The sequence below is a fragment of the Marmota monax genome, unplaced genomic scaffold (genome assembly GCF_021218885.2).
Source record: "Marmota monax isolate L192 unplaced genomic scaffold, Marmota_monax_Labrador192_F-V1.1 WCK01_AAM20220418_F8-fsc00004, whole genome shotgun sequence".
Taxonomy (NCBI): domain Eukaryota; kingdom Metazoa; phylum Chordata; class Mammalia; order Rodentia; family Sciuridae; genus Marmota; species Marmota monax.
Window position 1 is genome coordinate 3,718,437 of NW_026692881.1, and position 24,846 is coordinate 3,743,282.

The following is a 24,846-nucleotide window of genomic DNA, read 5'->3' on the forward strand; positions in this document are numbered from 1 at the left end:
TGGCTAAAATCATTAATTTGTAACTTGTAAAGGCTTCAGTGAAGTGAAGCTTTTTTGGGGCGGAGAGGAGGGGATGGTACTAGGGATTGAACCCAGAAGCATTTCCCCACTGAGCTACATCACAGCCGCCTTTTTTATTTTTTTGGGATAAGGTCTTGCTAAGTTGCCGAGATTGCCCTCAGACTTTTGAGGCTTATTACCCTCCCCTGTAAAGTAAATTTTAAAAAGGCTTAAGTACAGTTCAAACAGAATTTGATTGGGCTTATTGCTCAGTCCACAACATAATGACTGACAGCCATTAGAAGTCCCACCAGTTATACCCCAACTCTTCTCTTTCCTTTTCAGGTGTTACTGGTGCTTACATGTTGGCCTGTTTTTCTTCCAACCTCCTGGGACACACCAATGAAATAAGGAAACTAATTTTTAAACTATAAGAAGTATAGGCAATGGGAATGGTACTGAATCTAAAGCAGTACAAACAGAAATAAGCTTTTTTATTAAAGAATTTGAGGAACAGTATACATTTTCTCTTGCTATTATAACGAATTACCACAAATATACTGATTTAAAATAACACAAACTTGTTTATCTTATTATCTTGTAGTAGTTAAACACAGGTCATAGTATGTATAGTCCTGGAGCCTCTAGGGGAGAATCCATTGACTTAAGTTTGGCTCTTGGCCTCCTTTTTCCAGCATCAGAGATACAACACAGCATCTCTTTCACTTTCTCCGGACTTTTCTGCCTCCCTCTTCATAACCTGCCCAGATGAACCAGGATAATATTCCTATTTTAAAGGTAGTTGACAGGGAACCAATATTACATCTGCAAACTTAATTTCCTATTTCCATGCAACTGAATATATTTATAGATTCCAGGGATTATTTTGCTTATCAGGAAAATTACTTTCATTTCTGTGGAACTCTTAATGTTTTTATTATAGTAGAATTTTAAATATATTTTGTTGGAAATTATAATTTTATCATGTAAATTCCAAAATGAAGTACTATTTCTTCCTGTCTTTTCAAAGAAGTATTTTGGACTCAGGTTTCCACTCTTTCCTATTAATTTCTTCCCTTAAGGGCTCAAATTTTCCTAAAATTTATATGCAGCTTTTAAATCTTATTTATGGGATTCCTGGGTGTTTCAGGTAGGTTTGTTCTTAGAAAGAATGGGAGTACATCTAAGAGCATTTCTTTAGAGCAGAAGATAAATTTGCAAAGAACTGAGTTATAGCTGAAATCTTCCCTTTGTAGTTAATAATTCACAGAGAATACAGTAATGACTTTTTTAAAATGAATATTTTGTTTCATTGGGTATTCTTTGTAAAAAAAAAAATTGTGTAGACACATTAAGGAGCCTTTTTGTTCTGTTTGTTGGCCTGAAAACATGTTCTTTGATAAGGAAATTTTTTCTGTATGATGCCTGAATTGAGGCATTTTATAAGCTGCTTTAAAATTGTTCACTCTAACCACATCTGACCATTTGAGTTTTCTTTAGTGTTAGATCAACTGCTTCAACCTATTTTTCAGGAAGAGTTTTAAAGTAATACTATAAATGCAGTCTCTCGGGGAGAAAGTTTTAGCTGTCACAGTAGGAGCAGGAGACAAATAAGAATATTGGATTAGATGTCACTGGGGAAGTGTGTTAGTCTGTATTTATTTATTTGTATTCATTAAAATATGTTTTGGATACCAACCAAGTAATGATTATTAAGTAAGATAATAGTGTTTTCTAACTCTTTTTAAGTAGGAAATTTGTTCTGTTATCCTTTTCAAATCTGGAAAAGTTTATATTTAATTATTATATCTTCTCCATTTTTTATGCCCTTTTTCTAAAATTTCTCATAGTTATTACTTATTAAATCTCCATTGAGTCTTCTCTTTTCTCTCCCATTGTTTTAAAAAACCTTAAATTTTTTTTTGATTTTTGTTTCATTGAAAGAGTCTTTAGAGTCCCCCCCCCCCCACCACCACCACCACCGGCAATTTTTTTGTTAAATTTCAGAACCTGCCAACCTCAGAATAGTTTCAGATATAGGCAGACCTACAGAGGAAAGTCATGGGGCTGTGCTGTACCAATTCCCTAGCTTTGATAATGATCAAATCATGGTCTCATAAAATTTATATCCTTATTTATTCATTCCTTTCCTTCAACTGGGATTAATTTGAGCAATTTGTAAATGTCCTTATCATCATATATGTAGCATAAAATATTTATATATGTGTACATATAAATTTATATGTAAATATTTTAAATATTTTGCATGTCTTATTAATAGATTATTCTTGTTGAGACATAACTACAGTTCCATTATTGTACCTATAAAAAATGGACAATAATTTCTTGATAACCTAGTAAGGAGTTTTTTTAAAGTAAGCTTTGATTTTATAACAGTTTTTGAATTAGAGTAGGATTTATACAAGTGAAAAGAAAAGAGACAGTTCCTACAGGGTGAGAGGGGATCTGATAGGGATTGCCACTCAAGTATGCTAGTCTAGAGGCATTCATCAGTATCTATGAGTCTATAGCCTTCACTCAGTTCCATGTCTCCTCACTTTTTCCTGCCTCCCTGGGACAAAGGAATTGACTGACATGTTTGGAATGTTTCTACAGGTTAACTTCATGGAGTGGCCTTTACATTTAAAAAGTTCTAAATGGGGCCCATTACCTATCCTATCTTATTCACAAAGGTAACATAGCTTTTCTCCTATTTAAAAAGTTTTGTAGTAGCGAATTTTACATTTTTGTTGGTGACACACAGAGTTAATTTTTGTGTAATGACTGTGTTTTGTGTTTGGGGGGGTATCTTTTTTGCACATATTTTTGTCTGAGTTCCAAGTGTATTTGTTGAAAAGACTAACCTTTCTGTAGTGAATTATCTATGTTCCTTTGTCAAAATTTATGTATTAAGTGTATTTATGTGGGTCTATTTCTGAGCTCTGTTTTCTCTTTCATTGATCTGGGCATCTTTTCTTTTTGCCAATAATGTGGTGTCTTGATTACTGTCTTATTTTATCTTATAGAATGTATTCTGTTGTGTAATAAAGAATTCAGTTAACATACTTCCCCTCCCAGTTCCTGTGTGGGAGCCTCTACATCTTTGGAATTCTGGAGTGGGGGGAATTCTGTCTTTGGGGGTTGGGATGGGGAATTCTGGGGAATTCTGCTAGTTTATATTAATTTGACCAGGTTTTGGTAAATATTGTGATTTTGGGGGCTCATTTTTTATAGGTGCCTCCTGTAATCATACTGCTGTAAAATCAAGCAATCTGAGAAACCTTATCAGATTTTCTGTCTGGCTTCCCTTATGGGTCATAATTATGCTAAAAATAAATTAGAGTTATTGATAAGAAAAACAAGTGATGGGGAAGGGCTGGGGGAGACAGAAGTGGGAGAGCCAATGAATTCATCAGGGATTGATGTTAAAGAAAAGGAATGGATGTGTCAGACACTGATAGGGTTGAAACAAAGGTCTTAATGCAGCAATGTTGGATAAACCAGTGGGAATCTCTGCTGGTCCTGAATATGAGAGGGCATAAATAAGTCAGTTCTGTTTGGAGGAATTGTAAAAGCTTGAAGGAAAAGATGAAAATGAGAAATCTGATGTGGAATCACCTGGGAACAGTGATCAGTAAATTAATTAAAATGAAGATAGACAGAAGGACCCGAGTCTGTGACTTTTACCTCTCCCACTCTAAAGCTTAAGTACATGGGTGGGTAATATGGTCATGGGATATAGATAGCCATTTCTGAGACTCCATGACAGAGGAGCTCCATATACTTTGGTATCAAACCTGTTGGTGAAGGTTTAACTAGGGAAACTAGTAGTCTGAAAGAATAGTAGAACCAGGGATGGTGACGCAAGCCTATAATTCCAGATAATTGGTAATCTGAGGCAGGAGGATCACAAGCTCAAAGCCAGACTCAGCAATTTAGGAAGGCCTTAAGCAACTTAGTGAGACCCTGTCTCAAAATCAAAAAAGGGATGGGATGTAGCTCAATGGTTAAGCACCCCTGGATTCAATCCCTAGTACCTTCCCCACCCAAAATAATAATGGCAAAAATGCAGAAGGTGATGTGGTGATGGGGTTAAAATGAAAGTTGGGATGAAAATTGAAATGTTTAAACAGGCTTCATATGAAGTGGTTGGTTTCCTTTACTTAAAAATGTTCTATGGAAAAGTATGTTATAGCTGATTGGGAAATAATCTACAACCCAGCGTTGTAAAACCAAAACCTGTTGGTGAGGTGTTAATACAGACTACTGTTTGGAATATTAAGGTTGATGAAATTATCATTCTGTAAAATTGCAGAATTACAATACCTTCACAACAATATAAGTACTAATTAATTTTCACAAGTTTAAGTTTTTATGTTTGAATGAAATTTATATAACATAAAAATCACCCATATAAAAGTGAACATTATAGTGGCATTTTATACATCCCCAATATTGTATAACCATAATCCCTATCTAGTCCATAAAATTTTCATCACTACAAAGTAAACCTCATCTTCATTAATTGCTTCCTCCAGTACGACCCTTGCCCACATCCCCAAGCTTTTGGAAACCACCAGTCTGCTTTCTGCCCCTATGGATTTACATATTTTGAATATTTTATAAAAATATAAAATAAAAGTGGAATAATGCAATGTGTGATCTGTTGTATCTGGCTTATTTTGCTTATAATAAGGTTTTTGAAATTTATCCAGATTGTAGCATGTGTCAACAGTTCTGTCTAAAGCTGAATAATATCCTATTATATGTACATACCTAAACTTTTTATGGGCATATGAGTTGTTTCTACCTTTTAGCTATTGTGAATAGTGTTGCTAGGAACATGCATGTATATTCATTTGTTTGACTATCTTATTTTAAATTGGAGCAGGAGTATGTATTTAGAAATAAGACTGCTGAGACATATTGTAATTCTGTGTTCAACTTTTTGAGGAGTTGCCAAAGTGTTTTCCACAAGAGTTGAATCACTTTCCATTTCTACCCACAATATATAAACATTCACATTTCCCCATATCCTGGACAATGTTCCCCCCACCTTTTTAATTAGTTATCTTACTGGATGCTAAGTGGTATTTTGTTGTGGGCTTGAATTTTATTTCCCAGTTTAAAAATAGTGTCAGGCATTATTTTCATGTGCTTTTTGCTCATTTGTATGTCTTCTTCAGAGAAATGTCTGTTCAAGTACTTCGTCTGTTTTTAAGTTGGATTGTTCATATTTTTGTTGTTGAGTTGTGAGAGTTCTTTATATTTTGTGGATATTAGACTATCAAGTGATATTATTTGCAAATATCTTCTGCCGTCTGTAGGATTTTTCTTAAAAAAAAGTACACAAAAGTACACAAAAGTTTTTAATTTTCAAAAAGTCTACTTTATTATTTATGCTCCTGATTTCATGTCTGAGAATTAATTATCAAATCTAAGGTCATGAAGATTTACCCTTATATTTTCTTCTAAGAGTTTCATGTTTTAGTTTTTACATTCATTTTATGTTTTTGTGTATGGTGTAAGATGATGTAACTGCATTCTTTTGTCATTGGTTGACAGTTTTTTTCTTTCCGTAATTAAAAAAAAAATGCTGTTGCACTGCCTTCTGGACTTTTCTGATGACAACTTAGCTGTTACTGTGGATCCCTTGCACATGATACATTGCTTCTCCCTTTCAGTGTTTTCACTTTGGCAATTTGAATAATGTCTTGGCGTTGCTGTCTTTATATCAGTATCATTTTTTTTGAGCTTTTTCAATGTGTACATTCATTCCCTTTTTTTCAAGGTTGGGGAGTTTTGAACTATTATTTCTTTAAGTATTCTTTCTAACCCTTTCTCATTCTTCCCTCCTTCTGAAATTCTCTTTATGCATGTTAGTATAATTGATTGTATCCCAAAAGTTTAATTTAAAACAGCATAAAAATTTAAGGATATGTATTTTAGACTTAATTAATAAAAACAATAAGAAGTTATAATTCTTTTTATTTGAAAAGTTCAGTAAAATTAATAAACCTTTAGCAAGACTGACGAAAGCAGAGTGAAACACAGATTACAAGATTGAAGGAGAAGGATATTTCTGTAGACCTCTCATATATTGAAAATAAGAGAATTTTGAGCAACTCTAAGTACATTTGACTTAATGTGAACAGACCAATTCTTTAAACACCCATTCTATTAAAATTTACCAAGAAAAAAATAGATAAATAGCCATATAACCATTAAATAAATGGCACTGCAGAAAAAAGTTTTTTCCTTGTTCACCTGGTTTCACTATTTAATAGTTAATGAAAAAATAATGTCAATTCTACAGTCTTTCCCAGAAAATAGAAAAGGCAAAAATATTCTCAACTTGCTTTACAAAGCCAGTATTTACCTGATACTTGAACGAGAGAAAGATATTATATGGGTGATTGGTGTGGGGGGAGTAATGACCAATATTCCTCATTAATGTAAACATTAAACCTAATCTTTGCACATTGAAATCAAGAATATATAAAAACAAAGTGAATTAGAAAGACTGTTTTCACATATATTTTTCCTGGAAATATAAAACTGGCTCAGTATTTAAATATCAGTTAGTATAACCCACCACATTAGCAGTAGGAAAAAACACATTCTATCAACAGATAATTGGCAAAATAACATCTTTGGCTTAACCCAAACTACCAGTGGAAGAGAACTTTCTCAACCTTGTTAAAGGACATCTCCAAACCCCCTACAATTGTTATTGTACTTGATGTGGAAATGTTAAATGCTTTTTCCTCCTAAATTTGGGAACAAAGCAAACATATTCACTCCACTTTTAACATAGTTTTGTATTTCTTAATCAGGGGGACATATCCTGAGAAGTGCATTGTTAGGTGATTTTGTTGTTATTTTGGGGTAGACATCATACATAGAGTGTGTTTATACAAATAAGGATGGCTACAATGTTACCAGGCAATACTATCTTATGGGACCACAATTTGCATATAGGCTTTGTGTGAACCAAAATGTCTTATGTAGCACATGCCTGTAAAACAATTCAGTAAGTCAAGAGAAAGAAATGAAAGGCATATTTATTTTCAGATACAATATGATCTACATAATAAATCCTGTGGAACCTACAAGAATATTCCCATAACTAATAAGTGAGTTGAGCAGTTTCACAAGATACAAAGTGAATACACAAAATTTTTATTTCTCTCTATATAACTAGTTAGAAACTGGATTCATAAAATAATATTGTTTATAATATCTTCAATATTACTTAGGTATAAATCTTAACATATGTAGGATATATTGAAGACTATAAGGAGCTGACGGTAGTAATTAAAGGAGAACTAAATGGATCATGCGGTGTTTGTGGATTGGAACATGTAGTGATGCTATCATTCCAACCTAATGTAATTTATATATTTAATTCATTACTCATCAAAATCCCAGCAGCATTTTTAATTTTGTGTTTATAGACAAATTCTAAAATATAAAAGACAAACAAATTAGAATAAACATTTTGTAAAAAATGGAACAAAGTTGAAGGAATTACCCTACTTCATTTTAAAGCTATAGCAAATGAAGACATGCAGTATAGGCAAAGGGATGGTCAGGCAAATCATTGGAACATATTAGAGACTCTAGAAAAGAAAGGGAATCATACAAATATAGCTGGCTCATCTTTGCCTGAGTTGCAAAAGCAATTCAGTGGAGAAACATTTCAACAAGTGATGTTGGAACTATTGACATGTTAAAACAAACAGTAAAGAAAGAATCTTGACTAGAGCTTTACATGTTATACAAAGATTATCCCCAAACGAATCTGAGATGTAATTGTGAAGTATAAAACTAGAGTACTTAGGAGAAAACATAAAAAATCTTTATAACCTGGAGGTTAGATGGAAAGTTATTAGATATTATACCAAAAAGCCTAGTTATTAAAAAGGTAATTGGATGTCATCAAATTAATAACATTTGCTTTACCAAAGACACCATCAAGGAAAATTTTAAAAAAACTACAAACTGGGAGGAAATATTTGGGAATCATATACCTACCAAAAGACTTATTCAGAATGTTTAAAAGGTTCTTAAAAGTAAACACTATATAAACAGACAGTACAAATAAAAATGTATCTACAGGTTTGAACAGATAGTTCACTAAAAAGGATGTAAGGATGAGAAATAAGTGTGTCAAAATTTGCTCAAACATCATTAGCAAATTCAGACCACACTGAGACACATCTGAACAATTATTAGAATAACTAAAGTAAAGATTAAATATTAAGTTTTGGTGAGGATGTTGAGCAACTGGATATCTCATTCTTTGCTGACTGGCATGCAAAATGTTACAGCAACTCTGAGAAATGGCCTGGAAGTTTCTTAAGATGTAAATACACACTCATTATATTATCCAGTAGTATTTATCCTAGAGAAAAGAGAACTTAGATTTACACAAAAACTTGTACATAAATATTTTTAGTAGATTTATTTATTCATTTGTGCATTCATTCATCCGTTTTTAATTTAATTTTTTATTTTACTTTGAGACATGGTCTTGCTGAGTTGCTGAGGCTAGCTTTGAACTTGCAATCCTCTTGCCTCAACCTCCCAAATGGCTGCGATTCCAAGTGTATGCCAGTTGCACAGCTAATAGTTTGATTTACAATAGCTAAAAATGGAGAAAGAATCAAAGTGTCCTTAAGTGAGTAAATGGATACATAGACTGATGTATCCTATGAAGTAGAATACTACTTAGAAAGGAACCAATTGTTGATATTTTAAACAATTTAGATGCATCTTAAAGTCATTATACTGAGTGAAAGAAGCTATGCATAAGGTTGCACACTGTATGATTCTGTTTATATGACATTCTTTTTATCTTTTTTTTTCTTTTTTAGTTATAGGTGGACACAATACCTTTATTTTGTTCATTTATTTTTTGTGGTGCTGAGGATAGAACCCAGTGCCTCATATGTGCGAGGCAAGTGCTCTACTGCTGAGCCATAGCCCCAGCCCCTTATATGACATTCTTTAATTAGTGTTTCATAGAGGTTATAGAAGAGGGTATAACTATAACTGACTATTATGGGGGACTTTTTGAGTGAAGAAACTGTTCTGTAATCCGAATTGTCTTGGTATTTACATAGATCTATAATTAATTAAAATTAATAAAGTGTACCTAAAAATTGCTTTTATGGTATAATTAAACTAGTGGTGGTGTCATTCATTTGCCAAAACATATAGGCTTTCTGCAAAGTAAAGTGTAGGAGAAATGTCTGAAGCACTGATGAACCATCTCATAGTTTACTATATTTGAATAGAAATACATTCTCAGACCAAGGGAATTCTATGGTAATTCTGCTAGTAAATGCTCAGTTGATTAATTCCATTGAGGCTGATGGGAGCCTCTAGAAGCCAGAGAATATACACTTCAGTTTTCATTGTCATGCTGTCAGCTGATAATTGGGTTCCAAAACTGTATGTTAACATTTTTCTACCAGATCTGACCTTTTTTATTATTTTTTAGTTCCCATCATTGTATATTTATTTGTTTTATTTCATTTTTTTCAACTTTATTTAATTTAGACTTCCTTTTTTCAGCTTTATTTCAGTTAACATGCATCATGTATCTGTTTCTCAAGCCAGGAACTAAGAAATTGTCAATGACTCTTGCTTACTTCTCAGTAACTCTTGTCCTATAGATTCTAACTCCTTAGTATGTTTCAGAACAGATTCTTATTTTTTATTCTTATCAGCACTGATTAAATCATCATGTCACATGGATTCTAGAATGGCCACAAAACTATTTTTTTTCTGTTCAACTTAAATTCATTCTCTGCACTGCAGCTAGAATGATATTTCTTTAATATAAATATAAATCTCAAATTTATATTTATATTTATATTAATTTAATATAAATCTCAATTTGTCACTACTTAAAAGTCTTCAGTCTTGTTTACCTGGGTATATCCAATATCCCAGAATATTTTTTTTTATATATTGGTGTTTTATTTGTCAAAATTTCGAGAGGATTTTTTTTGTGTTTGATTAGCAGAATCAATCCCAACTCTTTCTAACACTGATTTGATATCTAGACTAGTGTTGAATCATGATGTCAAGAGAGTATCTGAAGAGATTTATTTTTCTCAGTTTCTAGGAAGAACAGGGCAAGCACCCAAGTTGATCTAGAATGGCTTGTGTGAAGGGAGGGGCATGGGTGGCTCTGGTTTTTATTGTGGATAGGGGTGGACCAGGTTGAGGGTTCCCACTTGCACAATGGGGTTGCATGAGTTGAATTTTCCTGCTGTTGTCAAGGGAGGAAAACTATCCGACATGAATTTTTTAAAATTTTATTTTTTAGTTGTAGTGGATACAATATCTTTATTTCATTTTTATGTGGTGGTGAGGATCAAACCCAGTGCCTCATTCATGCTAGGCGAGTACTACACCACTGAGCCACAACCCCAGCCCCCAACATGAATTTTTACTATTAAATAAAACTAATAAAATCACTTTGATTGTATTACAGAAGAATGTAAACACATTATCTGACATAAGGGAAGATAATACCAATCTTTGGTTTATTACTTTCCAGATATTTAAATGTATCTTTTGTCATTAAAGATGTAGTCATATTGTGTGTATGTAAGTCTCCTTCTTCTCTACTGTTTTCATTTTATAGAACATCTTCCATATATAATGATTTATTGATAAGCACTTGATACTGATGTTTTTCCCTCTCTCCCTAAAATTCTGTGTTTTGCTTCCTTTTCTGCTAGGTTTTCTTGTTAACTTCTCAAAGTTGTATCATAATTATTTTTTCACTTTTACATTCATTAAAACAAGCTCATTCCTATTCTTTAAGGTTATTTTTTAAAAACAAAAAATTATAAAGTGAACAGTACAGAAACCCATGTACCAAAACAAATTGTATAGTTTGAGTTAGATTTGAAAATTAGACCCCTTTTTTGCAGTGGTCAGAGTGCTGCTTTTGCTGGCTATGTGACTTAGCCATCCCTACTCTGAGACAGAGTTTATTGCTTTTGATTCTTTGTCCTGGCCTTAGTTATCAGTTCTGGCCTGGAACACCCAATACCATCTTTTTCCATACATACTCAAACATACATTCACAAATAGTCAAATGTATATAGAGGATTTTTAAATTTTATGTGTGTGTAAAATTACACATGTCATAATGCTTGTTGCAGAAATTAAAAAAACAAAACCACAAGTACTCTAACAAAAAAAAAGAAGAAAACCTTATAATTTTAAAATAGAGTTAATGTATATTTTGGTTCCTTCCAATTTTTTGAATGGATATCATGCCATGTTTTCATAAATGAATAAGTTTGTATATGCTGATTTATATGCTTAAATTTTTTTTTCAATTAATATCTAGTGTCTTCAGTTGAAGAAATGTTTTCCTTTAAGGATGATTATTCAGTTCTTTTGGCTTTCAAACAAGAGACATTGAAACAAAACTATTTGTCTCAATAGAGTTGGTAGTAAAGTTTCAAAAGTACATACAAGAGGAAGTGAGGGGAAAGGGAAAAATAATACAAGGGGGAGAAATGAATGACAGTAGAGGGGGTAGAGAGAGAAGAGGGGAGGGGAGGGGAGGGGGGGTATAGTAGAGGATAGGAAAGGCAGCAGAACACAACAGACACTAGTATGGCAATATGTAAATCAATGGATGTGTAACTGATGTAATTCTGCAATCTGTATATGGGGTAAAAATGGGAGTTCATAACCCACTTGAATCAAAGTGTGAAATATGATATATCAAGAAATTTGTAATGTTTTGAACAACCAACAATAAAAAATTAAAAAAAAAGTTTCAAATAGAACCCTGTAGGACTGCTTCTGCTTATACCATTTTTTGTGTAGTCTGATCTTATAGAAAACAACAGATTGAATTAAACTAGTGAGGCGGTGGGTGCTGATGGTAGTCAGCAAAAGGTGGGTTTGGTATAAAAAAGGAAATGAGGATATTAATCTCATTAATGGCTTATTGCATTATTTTTCATAAGTCTCTAATCGTTAGAAATAATAAAACCAACCTCCCATACCAAATGTAAATGTGAATGGGGGAGATTCTTTGCTAATTCTATCATTCATGTAATTAAGGAACTTGTTAAAAGTATGGACACAGGAGTTAGACTTCTGTGTACCAGTCCTATTTTGGCTAGGTGTTTAAGGCTCCTGTGTATTAGTTTGATCACAGATAATATAGGAATCACATTAATCACCAGTTCATTGGGTTATTTTGAAGATTACATAAAGGAATTAATATTTATAAAGTGCTTAGAACAATATCTGGCACATGAGTAGCACTGTTAAGTTTTGTATAATGAAAATTAAAATCCATTGGGAAGAATTATAGGAAGGAGGAAGACTAGGGAATGATGTTACAAATTGTTTAATGAAATAAACCAGCTTGTGTTTTTCAGCTTTCTCTTATTGTAACAAAATACCTGTGATAATCAACTTATAAGGAGAAAAGACTTATTTTGGCTTACAGTTTTGTAGTTTCCAGTCCATGATTGTTCGGCCTTTTAGGTCAGGCTTGTAACAAGATAGCACATGTGGTGCAAATGCATGCCAGAGCAAAACTGCCCATCTCATATTCAGGAAAGTAGAGAGAGAAAGAAGAAGGGGTCAGGGTCCTACTATCCTCTTCAAAAGGCATAACCTTAGGAACCTAGGATCTCCTACTAGGCTCAGCCTTTTAAAGGTTCCAGCACCTCTTAAACAGCATCCCCTGGGAACCAAGCCTTTAACACATGGGATTTTGGGGGCCATTCAAAATCCAAATTGTAGCATCATTGAATTTGGGCTTTTAAAACCTTTAAAAATTGATTTATTTATTCATTCATTCACTCATTCATGCATTCATTCATTCATTTTTTTCATTCATATATTTACTGAGTAGTACTGGGGATTGAACCTTGGGGTACTCTACCAATGAGCTACATCCCCATCTCTCTTTTTTTCTTTTTTAAAAAAAATTTTAATTAACTTTTTTTATTTATATGTGATAACAGAATGCATTATAATTCTTATTACACATATAGAGCACAACTTTTTATATCTCTGGTTGTATACAAAGTGTATTCACACCAATTCGTGTCTTCATACATGTACTTTGGATAATAATGTCCATCACATTCCACCATCATTTCTAACCCCATGCCCCCTCCCTTCTCCTTCTACCCCCTGCCCTATCTAGAGTTCGTCTATTCCTCCCATGCTCCCTCTCCCTACCCCATTATGAATCAGCCTCCTTATATCAGAGAAAACATTTGGCATTTGGTTTTTTGGGATTGGCTAACTTCACTTAGCATTATCTTTTCTAACTCCATCCATTTACCTGCAAATGCCATGGTTTTATTCTTTTTTATTGCTGAGTAATTTTCCATTTTGTATATATGCCACATTTTTTTAATCCATTCATCTATTAAAGAGCATCTAGGTTGGTTCCACAGTTTAGCTATTGTGAATTGTGCTGCTGTAAACATTGATGTGGCTGTGTCCCTATAGTATGCAGTTTTTAAGTCCTTTGGGTATAGTCCGAGGAGAGGGTTAGCTGGGTCAAATGGTGGTTCCATTCCCAATTTTTCAAGAAATCTCCATACTGCTTTCCATATTGGCTGTACCAATTTGCAGTCCCACCAGCAGTGTATGAGTGTACCTTTTCTCTCCACATCCTTGCCAACACTTATTGTTGTTTGTCTTCATAATAGCTGCCATTCTGACTGGAGTGAGATGAAATCTGAGAATAGTTTTGATTTGCATTTCTGTAATTGCTAGCGATGATGAACATTTTTTTATAAATTTGTTGAGTGATTGTATATCATCTTCTGAGAAGTGTCTATTCTTTTTTATTTTATTTTTGAGACAGGAACTTGCCCAGTTGTTGAGGCTGGTCTTAAATTTATGATTCTCCTGCCTCAGCCTCTCAAGTTGTTGGGATTACAGGCATATACCACTGCATGTGACGACTTTAAATTTTTTAAAAATCTATTTTGTTTTTGCTATGTAAACATTGGTAAATTCATATGATGATATTTTCAAAAATAATAGTGATACACATCCTTTGAACTAAGTTACAGTGTTTTTTACTGCTTTTATTCACAGGATATTCTTAATAATCTTGAATCATGTGACCTTGAGGATGATGATCTTATGCTTGATGTGGATCTGCCTGAGGATGCACCTCTTGACAATGGTAAGTTGAGACAATATTGAGCCTCCAAAGGCATATTATATATACTTGAGGTACTTATCTATAGCTAATTTTATATTTATTGCTTTCAGACTTCTTAACTGGTGGTAGAAGTGCAATAATACAAGAAGAAACCTGAGTATTTTATGTCTTGATTTAGAACCAGTACTCAGTTACTTCTAACCACATTCAGTTGGCCCAAATCAAGTCCCATGGCTAGCCTAACAACACTAGGATTGTTGTTAGAATCTCTGCAGTCACATGACAGAGGACTTTGGATGTATAATTTTGTTAAGAAGAGTGAGGAGCGGAGGACATTATGCACTCTATCTTCAGGATGGAGAATATTGCACCTTCCTGTGCCTCTTTTGTCACTTGGGACACTCCTGCAGTCAGAGTCAAGTTCCAGTACTAATAAAGAAAAATCACAGCCAATACCCAAGAAGAACAGGGAAAGCAGCAGAACTCCCAGGATTATAGTAGCCCCAAAAGGTAATAATGAGAACACATAGGGAAATTCACTTGCAGCACAATGCTGTGTGGAGCTATAAAACAAGATTTCCCACCAAAGCAGTCAGTAGTTGACACAAATCATGCTGCTGTTGAAATCCAAGTTAGTGACCCGAAAGATCAAGTGGAAAAATGTTGTATAACATAAGAAAAAAAAACATAAAGTGTTGAAAATCACAGGGGAAACAATAATGAGATTTGATGATCCAAGAATTTACTGTGAATTTTTAAGACTGATTTTTGAGAAGTGAAGGATTTACCTCCTTGGAATACATCACATTATATATAATGCATTTTACTTTGACAGAATTATAGCAACTTCTCTTTGGAAACCTTATATTCTTTCTGAGCTAAAGTAGAAATATGGCTGGAATCAGTATTAGAGTTTGCCTTATCTTTAGCCAAAATACAAATTAACCTCATTGTAGATAAAATGGAAGAAAGGAAATTGAAAATCTTTGAGGTCTTGATTGGGGTCTTACAAGAAATAGGAGGGAACTCCTAGAACTATCTTTACTATGTTATATATTTATTATATTACAGATTACTATAGTTCTTACTTATATTTATTATATTATACATTACTCTATTTCCTGGATTATAGATTTTCCCTAGGAGAAGATAAGTACTGGCTCTTTTATGCTAAAGAAACACTAAAGAAAGCTGAACATGAATCTAAAATATGCAGTTTCTGGAGGCACCAAAGATAAAATAGTATTTAGGTTTAATACTATAAGAAAATGACTGTGCTCTTTATATGTCTCAGAACCTGAGATAACCATACTCACCCATTAAGCTCTTTGGTTGGGGAGGATAGTAATGTCATCAGGACTGGTAGAAGTTTAAAGGATCTTCTAATGTTTATTTAATTATTGGTTTTAGTTCCTTTTTTTTTTTTTTTTTATTTTTTTAATTTTTTATTTTTGGCTGTTCAAAACATTACATAGTTCTTGATATATCATATTTCACAATTTGATTCAAGTGGGTTATGAGCTCCCATTTTTACCCCATATACAGATTGCAGAATCACATCAGTTACACATCCATTGATTTACATATTGCCATACTAGTGTCTGTTGTATTCTGCTGCCTTTCCTATCCTCTACTATCCCCCCTCCCCTCCCCTCCCCTCCCCTCCCCTCCCCTCCCCTCCCCTCCCCTCTTCTCTCTCTGCTCCCTCTACTGACATTCGTTTGTCCCCCTTATATTATTTTTCCCCTTCCCCTCACTTCCTCTTGTATGTACTTTTGTATAACTCTGAGGGTCTCCTTCCATTTCCATGCATTTTCCTTTCTCTCTCCCTTTCCCTCCCACCTCTCATCCCTGTTTAATGTTAATCTTCTTCTCCTGCTCTTCGACCCTACTCTGTTCTTAGTTACTCTCCTTATATCAAAGAAGACATTTGGCATTTGTTTTTTAGGGATTGGCTAGCTTCACTTAGCATAATCTGCTCTAATGCCATCCATTTCCCTGTAAATTCTATGATTTTGTCATTTTTTAATGCAGAGTAATACTCCATTGTGTATAAATGCCACATTTTTTTTATCCATTCATCCATTGAAGGGCATCTAGGTTGGTTCCACAGTCTAGCTATTGTGAATTGTGCTGCTATGAACATAGATGTAGCAGTGTCCCTGTAGCATGCTCTTTTTAGGTCTTTAGGGAATAGACCAAGAAGGGGAATAGCTGGGTCAAATGGTGGCTCCATTCCCAGCTTTCCAAGAAATCTCCATACTGCTTTCCAAATTGGCTGCACCAATCTGCAGTCCCACCAGCAATGTACAAGTGTACCCTTTTCCCCACATCCTCGCCAGCACTTGTTGTTGTTTGACTTCATAATGGCTGCCAATCTAACTGGAGTGAGATGGTATCTTAGGGTGGTTTTGATTTGCATTTCTCTGACTGCTAGAGATGGTGAGCATTTTTTCATGTACTTGTTGATTGATTGTATGTCCTCCTCTGAGAAGTGTCTGTTCAGGTCCTTGGCCCATTTGTTGATTGGGTTGTTTGTTCTCTTATTGTCTAATTTTTGGAGTTCTTTGTATACTCTGGATATTAGGGCTCTATCTGAAGTGTGAGGAGTAAAGATTTGTTCCCAGGATGTAGGCTCTCTATTTACCTCTCTTATTGTTTCTTTTGCTGAGAAAAAACTTTTTAGTTTGAGTAAGTCCCATTTGTTGATTCTAGTTATTAACTTTTGTGCTATGGGTGTCCTATTGAGGAATTTGGAGCCCGACCCCACAGTATGTAGATCGTAGCCAACTTTTTCTTCTATCAGACGGCGTGTCTCTGATTTGATATCAAGCTCCTTGATCCATTTTGAATTAACTTTTGTGCATGGCGAGAGAAAGGGATTCAGTTTCATTTTGTTGCATATGGATTTCCAGTTTTCCCAGCACCATTTGTTGAAGATGCTATCCTTCCTCCATTGCATGCTTTTAGCCCCTTTATCAAATATAAGGTAGTTGTAGTTTTGTGGATTGGTTTCTGTGTCCTCTATTCTGTACCATTGGTCCACCCGCCTGTTTTGGTACCAGTACCATGCTGTTTTTGTTACTATTGCTCTGTAGTATAGTTTGAAGTCTGGTATCGCTATACCGCCTGATTCACCCTTCCTGCTTAGCATTGTTTTTGCTATTCTGGGTCTTTTGTTTTTCCATATGAATTTCATGATTGCTTTCTCTATTTCTACAAGAAATGCCGTTGGGATTTTGATTGGCATTGCATTAAACCTGTAGAGAACTTTTGGTAATATCGCCATTTTGATGATGTTAGTTCTGCCTATCCATGAACAGGGTATATTTTTCCATCTTCTAAGATCTTCTTCTATTTCTCTCTTTAGGGTTCTGTAGTTTTCATTGTATAAGTCTTTCACCTCTTTTGTTAGGTTGATTCCCAAGTATTTTATTTTTTTTGAAGATATTGTGAATGGAGTGGTTGTCCTCATTTCCATTTCAGAGGATTTGTCGCTGATATACAGGAATGCCTTTGATTTATGCGTGTTGATTTTATATCCTGCCACTTTGCTGAATTCATTTATTAGCTCTAATAGTTTCTTTGTAGACCCTTTTGGGTCTGCTAGGTATAGAATCATGTCATCTGCAAATAGTGATAATTTAAGTTCTTCTTTTCCTATTTTGATGCCTTTAATTTCTTTCGTCTGTCTAATTGCTCTGGCCAGTGTTTCGAGAACTATGTTGAACAGAAGTGGTGATAGAGGGCATCCCTGTCTTGTTCCAGATTTTAGAGGGAATGCCTTCAATTTTTCTCCATTCAGAATGATGCTAGCCTGAGGCTTAGCATAGATTGCTTTTACAATATTGAGGTATGTTCCTGTTATCCCTAGTTTTTCTAGAGTTTTGAACATAAAGGGATGCTGTACTTTGTCAAATGCTTTTTCCGCATCTATCGAGATGATCATATGGTTCTTATTTTTAAGTCTATTGATGTGGTGAATAACATTTATTGATTTCCGTATATTGAACCAGCCTTGCATCCCAGGGATGAATCCTACTTGATCATGGTGCACAATTTTTTTGATAAGTTTTTGTATCCGAGTGGCCAGAATTTTATTGAGGATTTTTGCATCTAGGTTCATTAGAGATATTGGTCTGTAGTTTTCTTTCTTTGAAGTGTCTTTGTCTGGTTTAGGTATCAGGGTGATGTTGGCCTCGTAGAATGAATTTGGAAGTTCTCCCTCTTTTTCTATTTCCCGAAGTAGCTTGAAAAGTATTGGTATTAGTTCCTCTTTAAAGGTTTTGTAAAACTCTGCTGTATACCCATCTGGTCCTGGGCTTTTCTTAGTTGGTAGTCTTTTGATGGTTTCTTCTATTTCCTCAATTGATATTGGTCTGTTTAGGTTGTCTATATCCTCCTGACTCAATCTGGGCAGATCATATGACTTAAGAAATTTATCTATGCCTTCACTATCTTCTAATTTATTGGAGTATAAGGATTCAAAATAATTTTTGATTATCTTCTGTATTTCTGAAGTGTCTGTTGTGATATTGCCTCTTTCATCCCATATGTTAGTAATTTGAGTTCTCTCTCTTCTTCTCTTCGCTAGCATGGCTAAGGGTCTGTCGATTTTGTTTATTTTTTCAAAGAACCAACTTTTAGTTTTGTCAATTTTTTCAATTGTTTCTTTTGTTTCGATTTCATTAATTTCAGCTCTGATTTTAATTATTTCTTGCCTTCTACTTCTTTTGCTGTTGTTTTGCTCTTCTTTTTCTAGGATTTTGAGATGAAGTATGAGATCATTTATTTGTTGGTTTTTTCTTTTTTTAAGGAATGAACTCCAAGCAATGAATTTTCCTCTTAGAACTGCTTTCAATGTGTCCCATAGATTCCGATATGTTGTGTCTGTGTTTTCATTAATCTCTAAGAATTTTTTAATTTCTTCCTTGATGTCTTCTATAACCCATTGATCATTCAGTAACCTATTGTTCATTCTCCAAGTGATGTATTCTTTTCCCTTCCTTCTTTTATCGTTGATTTTCAGTTCCATTCCATTATGATCAGATAGGATGCATGGTATTATCTCTACTCCTTTATATTGTCTAAGAGTTTCCCTGTGACATAATATATGATCTATTTTTGAGAAGGATCCATGTGCTGCTGAGAAAAAAGTGTAACTGCTTGATGTTGGGTGGTATACTCTATATATGTCAATTAAGTCTAGGTTATTAATTGTGTTATTGAGTTCTATAGTTTCCTTATTCAACTTTTGTTTGGAAGATCTGTCCAGTGGTGATAGAGGTGTGTTGAAGTCTCCCATGATTATTGTATGGTGGTCTATTAGACTCTTGAACTTGAGAAGAGTTTGTTTGATGAACATAGCTGCACCATTGTTTGGGGCATATATATTTATGATTGTTATGTCTTGTTGGTGTACGGTTCCCTTGAGCAGTATGTAGTATCCCTCTTTATCCCTTTTGATTAACTTTGGCTTGAAATCTATTTTATTTGATATGAGTATGGATACTCCTGCTTGTTTCCGAAGTCCGTATGAGTGATATGATTTTTCCCAACCTTTCACCTTCAGCCTATGTATGTCTTTTCCTATCAAATGCGTCTCCTGTAGGCAGCATATTGTTGGGTCTTGTTTTGTGACCCATTCTACTAGCCTGTGTCTCTTGATTGGTGAGTTTAAGCCATTAACATTTAGGGTTATTATTGAGATATGGGTTGTTCTTCCAGCCATATTTGTTTATTTATGTTACTAAACATGGTTTGTTTTCCTCTTTGATTATTTTCCCCCCTTTAGTGTCCTACCTCCCACTGTTGGTTTTCATTGTTATTTTCCATTTCCTCTTCCTGTAATGTTTTGCCAAGGATGTTTTGAAGAGATGGTTTTCTAGCTGCAAATTCTTTTAACTTTTGTTTATCGTGGAAGGTTTTAATTTCATCTTCCATCCTGAAGCTTAATTTCGCTGGAAACACAATTCTTGGTTGGAACCCATTTTCTTTCAGTGTTTGAAATATGTTATTCCAGGATCTTCTAGCTTTCAGAGTCTGTGTTGAAAGATCAGCTGTTATCCTGATTGGCTTACCCCTAAATGTGATCTGCTTCCTTTCTCTTGTAGCTTTTAAAATTCTCTCCTTATTCTGTATGTTGGGCATCTTCATTATAATGTGTCTAGGTGTGGATCTCTTATGATTTTGCACATTCGGCGTCCTGTAGGCTTCTAGGATTTGGGGTTCTGTCTCATTCTTCAAGTCTGGGAAGTTTTCTCGTATTATTTCATTGAATAGATTGCTCAATCCTTTGGTTTGAAACTCTGTCCCTTCCTGTATCCCAATGACTCTTAAATTTGGTCTCTTGATGTTATCCCATATTTCTTGGATGTTCTGCTCATGGTTTCTTAACAGTCTTGCTGAGCTGTCTATGTTCTTTTCAAGTTGAAATACTTTATCTTCATTGTCTGATGTTCTGTCTTCTAAGTGTTCTACTCTGCTGGTAGTATTCTCAATTGAGTTTTTAAGTTGGCTTATTGCTTCCTGCATTTCTAGGATTTCTGTTTGTTTGTTTTTTATAACCTCTATTTCCCTGTGTAGTTGATCTTTTGCTTCTTGGATTTGTTTATGTAATTCATTGTTGAAGTGATCTTTCATTGTCTGATTTTGCTGTCTGATGTCTTCCTTGAGACTCCAGATCATCTGAAGCATGTATATCCTGAATTCTTTATCTGACATTCCATCTGCTGCAGCTATTACCTCTTCTAATGTTGAGTTGACCTGCATTGCTTGTGGTCCTTTCTTTCCTTGTCTCTTCATACTGTTTGCGTTCCTTTCTACTTAGTGAAACTGTTGTGTTATTGAATTTTCCCCCTATATATTTATATTGGTCTTGTATAGTTGCAAAGTCTCCCTCGCAGGCGCGGGCGGCGGCTCTGTCCCACTGCGGGCCGCTAGGCTTGTTCTGTGGGTGGTCACAGTTCTGTGTACTTTGCAGGTGCAGGCAGCGGCACTGCCCCTCTGCAGGCCTCTGGGGCTGTACTGCCAGTGGGTCGCAGGTCCGCCTACCTTGCAGGTGCGGGGGGGAGGGGGGGCGGCTCTACCCTTCCTCAGGCCACTGGGCCTGTTCTGTCTCTCGGTTGCAGGTCTGGCCTGTTCTGATGGTGGTCACAGTTCCACCTACCTGGCAGGCGCGGGGGGTGGGGGGTGGCTCTGCCCCTCAGCAGGCCGCTGGGCCTGCTCTGTGCATGGTCACAGTTCCCTCTACCTTGCCGGTGCAGGGGGAGGGGGCGGCTCTGCCTCTCAGCAGGCCGCTGCTCCTCTTCTGCCAGTGGGTCGCAGGCCCGCCTACCTTGCAGGAGTGATTGGAAGCTCTGTCCCGCCGCGGGCCACTGGGCCTTTTCTGTCGGTGGTCACCTGGCAGGGGCGGGGGGTGGTGGTTGGCTCTGCCCCTCAGCAGGCCGCTGGGCCTGCTCTGTGCGTGGTCACAGTTCCTTCTACCTTGCAGGTGCAGGGGGAGGGGGCGGCTCTGCCTCTCAGCAGGTCGCTGCTCCTCTTCTGCAGGTGGGTCGCAGGCCCGCCTACCTTGCAGGAGTGATTGGAAGCTCTGTCCCGCCGCGGGCCACTGGGCCTTTTCTGTCCGTGGTCACAGTTCCCCTACCTGGCAGGCGCGAGGGGTGGGGGGCGGCTCTGCCCCTCAGCAGGCCGCTGGGCCTGCTCTGTGCGTGGTCACAGTTCCCTCTACCTTGCCGGTGCAGGGGGAGGGGGCGGCTCTGCTTCTCAGCAGGTCGCTGCTCCTCTTCTGCCGGTGGGTCGCAGGCCCGCCTACCTTGCAGGAGTGATTGGAAGCTCTGTCCCACTGCGGGCCACTGGGCCTTTTCTGTCGGTGGTCACCTGGCAGGGGCGGGGGATGGGGGGTGGCTCTGCCCCTCAGCAGGCCGCTGGGCCTGCTCTGTGCGTGGTCACAGTTCCCTCTACTTTGCCGGCGCAGGGGGAGGGGGCGACTCTGCCTCTCAGCAGGTCGCTGCTCCTCCTCTGCCCGTGGGTCGCAGGCCCGCCTACCTTGCAGGAGTGATTGGAAGCTCTGTCCCGCCGCGGGCCACTGGGCCTTTTCTGTCCGTGGTCACAGTTCCCCTACCTGGCAGGCGCGGGGGGTGGGGGGCGGCTCTGCCCCTCAGCAGGCCGCTGGGCCTGCTCTGTGCGTGGTCACAGTTCCCTCTACTTTGCCGGCGCAGGGGGAGGGGGCGGCTCTGCCTCTCAGCAGGTCGCTGCTCCTCTTCTGCCGGTGGGTCGCAGGCCCGCCCACCTTGTAGGAGTGATTGGAAGCTCTGTCCCACCGCGGGCCACTGGGCCTTTTCTGTCGGTGGTCACCTGGCAGGGGCGGGGGGTGGGGGGTGGCTCTGCCCCTCAGCAGGCCGCTGGGCCTGCTCTGTGCGTGGTCACAGTTCCTTCTACCTTGCAGGTGCAGGGGGAGGGGGCGGCTCTGCCTCTCAGCAGGTCGCTGCTCCTCTTCTGCAGGTGGGTCGCAGGCCCGCCTACCTTGCAGGAGTGATTGGAAGCTCTGTCCCGCCGCGGGCCACTGGGCCTTTTCTGTCCGTGGTCACAGTTCCGGTTTTAGTTCCTTTTATGTTCTGGTTTTTAAGGTTGTTATGTAAGTTTGGAAAGAGGTTTTGGTTGATCATCTGAACCTTCATGGATTCAGCATCACTAGTTTTGCCAGTATCACTGGTATTTTGGCCATAAGAAGACTGACTAACACCTGATTGAGATCTTCAGTTTGGGTTTGATTTGGATACAGAGTTGCTGTGAACTCATTGTGAAGAGACATACTTTTTAGAGTTTTCAAGGAGGAAGACATGAAAAGAGTTTTATCTGGCAATTGCATTTGTACAAATGTCTTTCACTTTTAAGGTAACACTTGTGTTAGAGGAAAAAAGTGTTTATTGGTCAGATATTTCTTGGACACTTATAGGCTGGGATATGGGTGTCATCGACACCTGAGTGTTGGTGACCCTAAAGGGGAGACCATGTAACGCCAGGAGGGTTTAACGTTGATAATATAGTTTTCATATCAATAAAACATTTGCAAGTTTGTATTTTAACATTTAGAGAAATTTATCTTTGAATTTAAGAGTAAAACAGGAAATTGAACACTTGATTTCCCCCTCAAACCTTTTTTATTAATCACCAGTTAATTTTTTCTCCATCAGTTTGTTAACTGATGCAAGGCAGTTGTTTTTCCAGTGCCTTTGGAAAACAAAGTATATTAAGAGACTTCAATCTCCAGTGTTTATTTAACTGGTGTGGAGGCATCTTGTTGTTTTATGTGAAGGATATTATTTTATTCTGAGCCTTATTCTGTTGTTGTTTCTGCCTGCACCCCCGCCACCAAGACTCCAAACTGTTCTAGCATTGTTGTCTGATGATGAAGCTGTTTATTTCTTCTTTCATGGAAAGTCAGGAAAGATGGATCACATTCTTTAGAATCTTCTCCTGAAGGCTATATGAAAGTACTAGTTTGTTCCTGGTGTCTGCAGTGGATTTTAGTACCCTTTTTTTTTTTTTTTCTTATAGGAGTGAATCAACTGAGTATGTGTTTATAGGACTTTATCGACAGCCTTTGCTTTTCTAAACCCTCTAGTTTCTCATGCAACAGTCATTGGTTCTTACATCATTTTCACGCTCTTTACTGTGCTTTTCCTTTCCTAATTAATTGTGTCTAGGGTTTCTTTTTGTGAACTCGTTTGGTATAGAGTTATGGAGTCAGGAGCACTAAATTATCAGTTCCTAAAACAAATTTCTCCCAATCTTGTTTAGACTTTAGAGTATGTGACCCTGGATCCTTAGTTCAGAATAAGACCAGGTCTTAAAATCAACCTTTTGTGGTTTTTCCTATTCTGAAGAAAGTTTATCTTTAAGAGAAACTGAACTTTTTGATCAGGCCAAAGGTCAGAGGGAGAGAGGTCTTAGAGGAAAGTCAGGAAGGATAGAATGAGGGAAGAGTAATAATAAAAGAAAGGAGCTTAGGTTTGTGTTGTGATTTGGAAGGACCTTAATGAGACTTTATTTTAATTTTTTTTAATGTTTTCCTTTTTACCTTAGCTAAAGACTATTTTAAGGAACAATTTTAGAATTGAATTTTGTTTGGAAGACCATTGGGTGTTTGAGATTTGCTCCTTTCTTATTCTAAGGTATTTTCTAAATGAATACTTGTGTTATGTCAGAAGCATAGTTATGTTGCTTCATTTTCTTGCCTGGGAACTTTTAATGACCACTTGTTGCCAACAGACTAAACCCTGATATTTGGCACATCATAGTATAATTCTCAGGTTCATGAATTTTCATAGTATGTACCTTCTTAGGTATGCTGTTAATTTTTTTATCCTTTCTGTTTAAACTATTCTTTGTTGAAAAAGGTGTCTTTCTAATCATCTCCTGAACCCCACAGAAGTTACCATGCGTACTTAACTGCACATATTTCATGTTAAATGCTGTAAGGCTGTATTCTTGCTAAACTTTTTGTTGACTACTTGCAATTATCTTCTGGAAATTTATCTTTACATTTCAGTACTAATTGTATTCAGTAATAATAAAGTTTTAATTTTTTTTTGTATGTGAGCTGTTCTGCTTTTAAATCAAATTGCAATTGAAAATTTTTAAAAATCAGATTATAA

General features: G+C 36.6%; 1 protein-coding gene across 10 annotated transcripts in view; it reads left to right on the forward strand.

Annotated features, from left to right (window-relative positions):
• The window catches only part of Ccser2 (coiled-coil serine rich protein 2), a 153,638-nt gene that overhangs the window by 52,907 nt on the left and 75,885 nt on the right, over window positions 1-24,846 (forward strand). For all 10 annotated transcript variants that reach the window (XM_058581045.1, XM_058581042.1, XM_046450156.2 and 7 more), the window contains exon 4: window positions 14,119-14,209. In XM_058581045.1, the coding sequence (XP_058437028.1) occupies window positions 14,119-14,209 (91 nt within the window). The remainder of the gene's footprint in view (window positions 1-14,118; window positions 14,210-24,846) is intronic.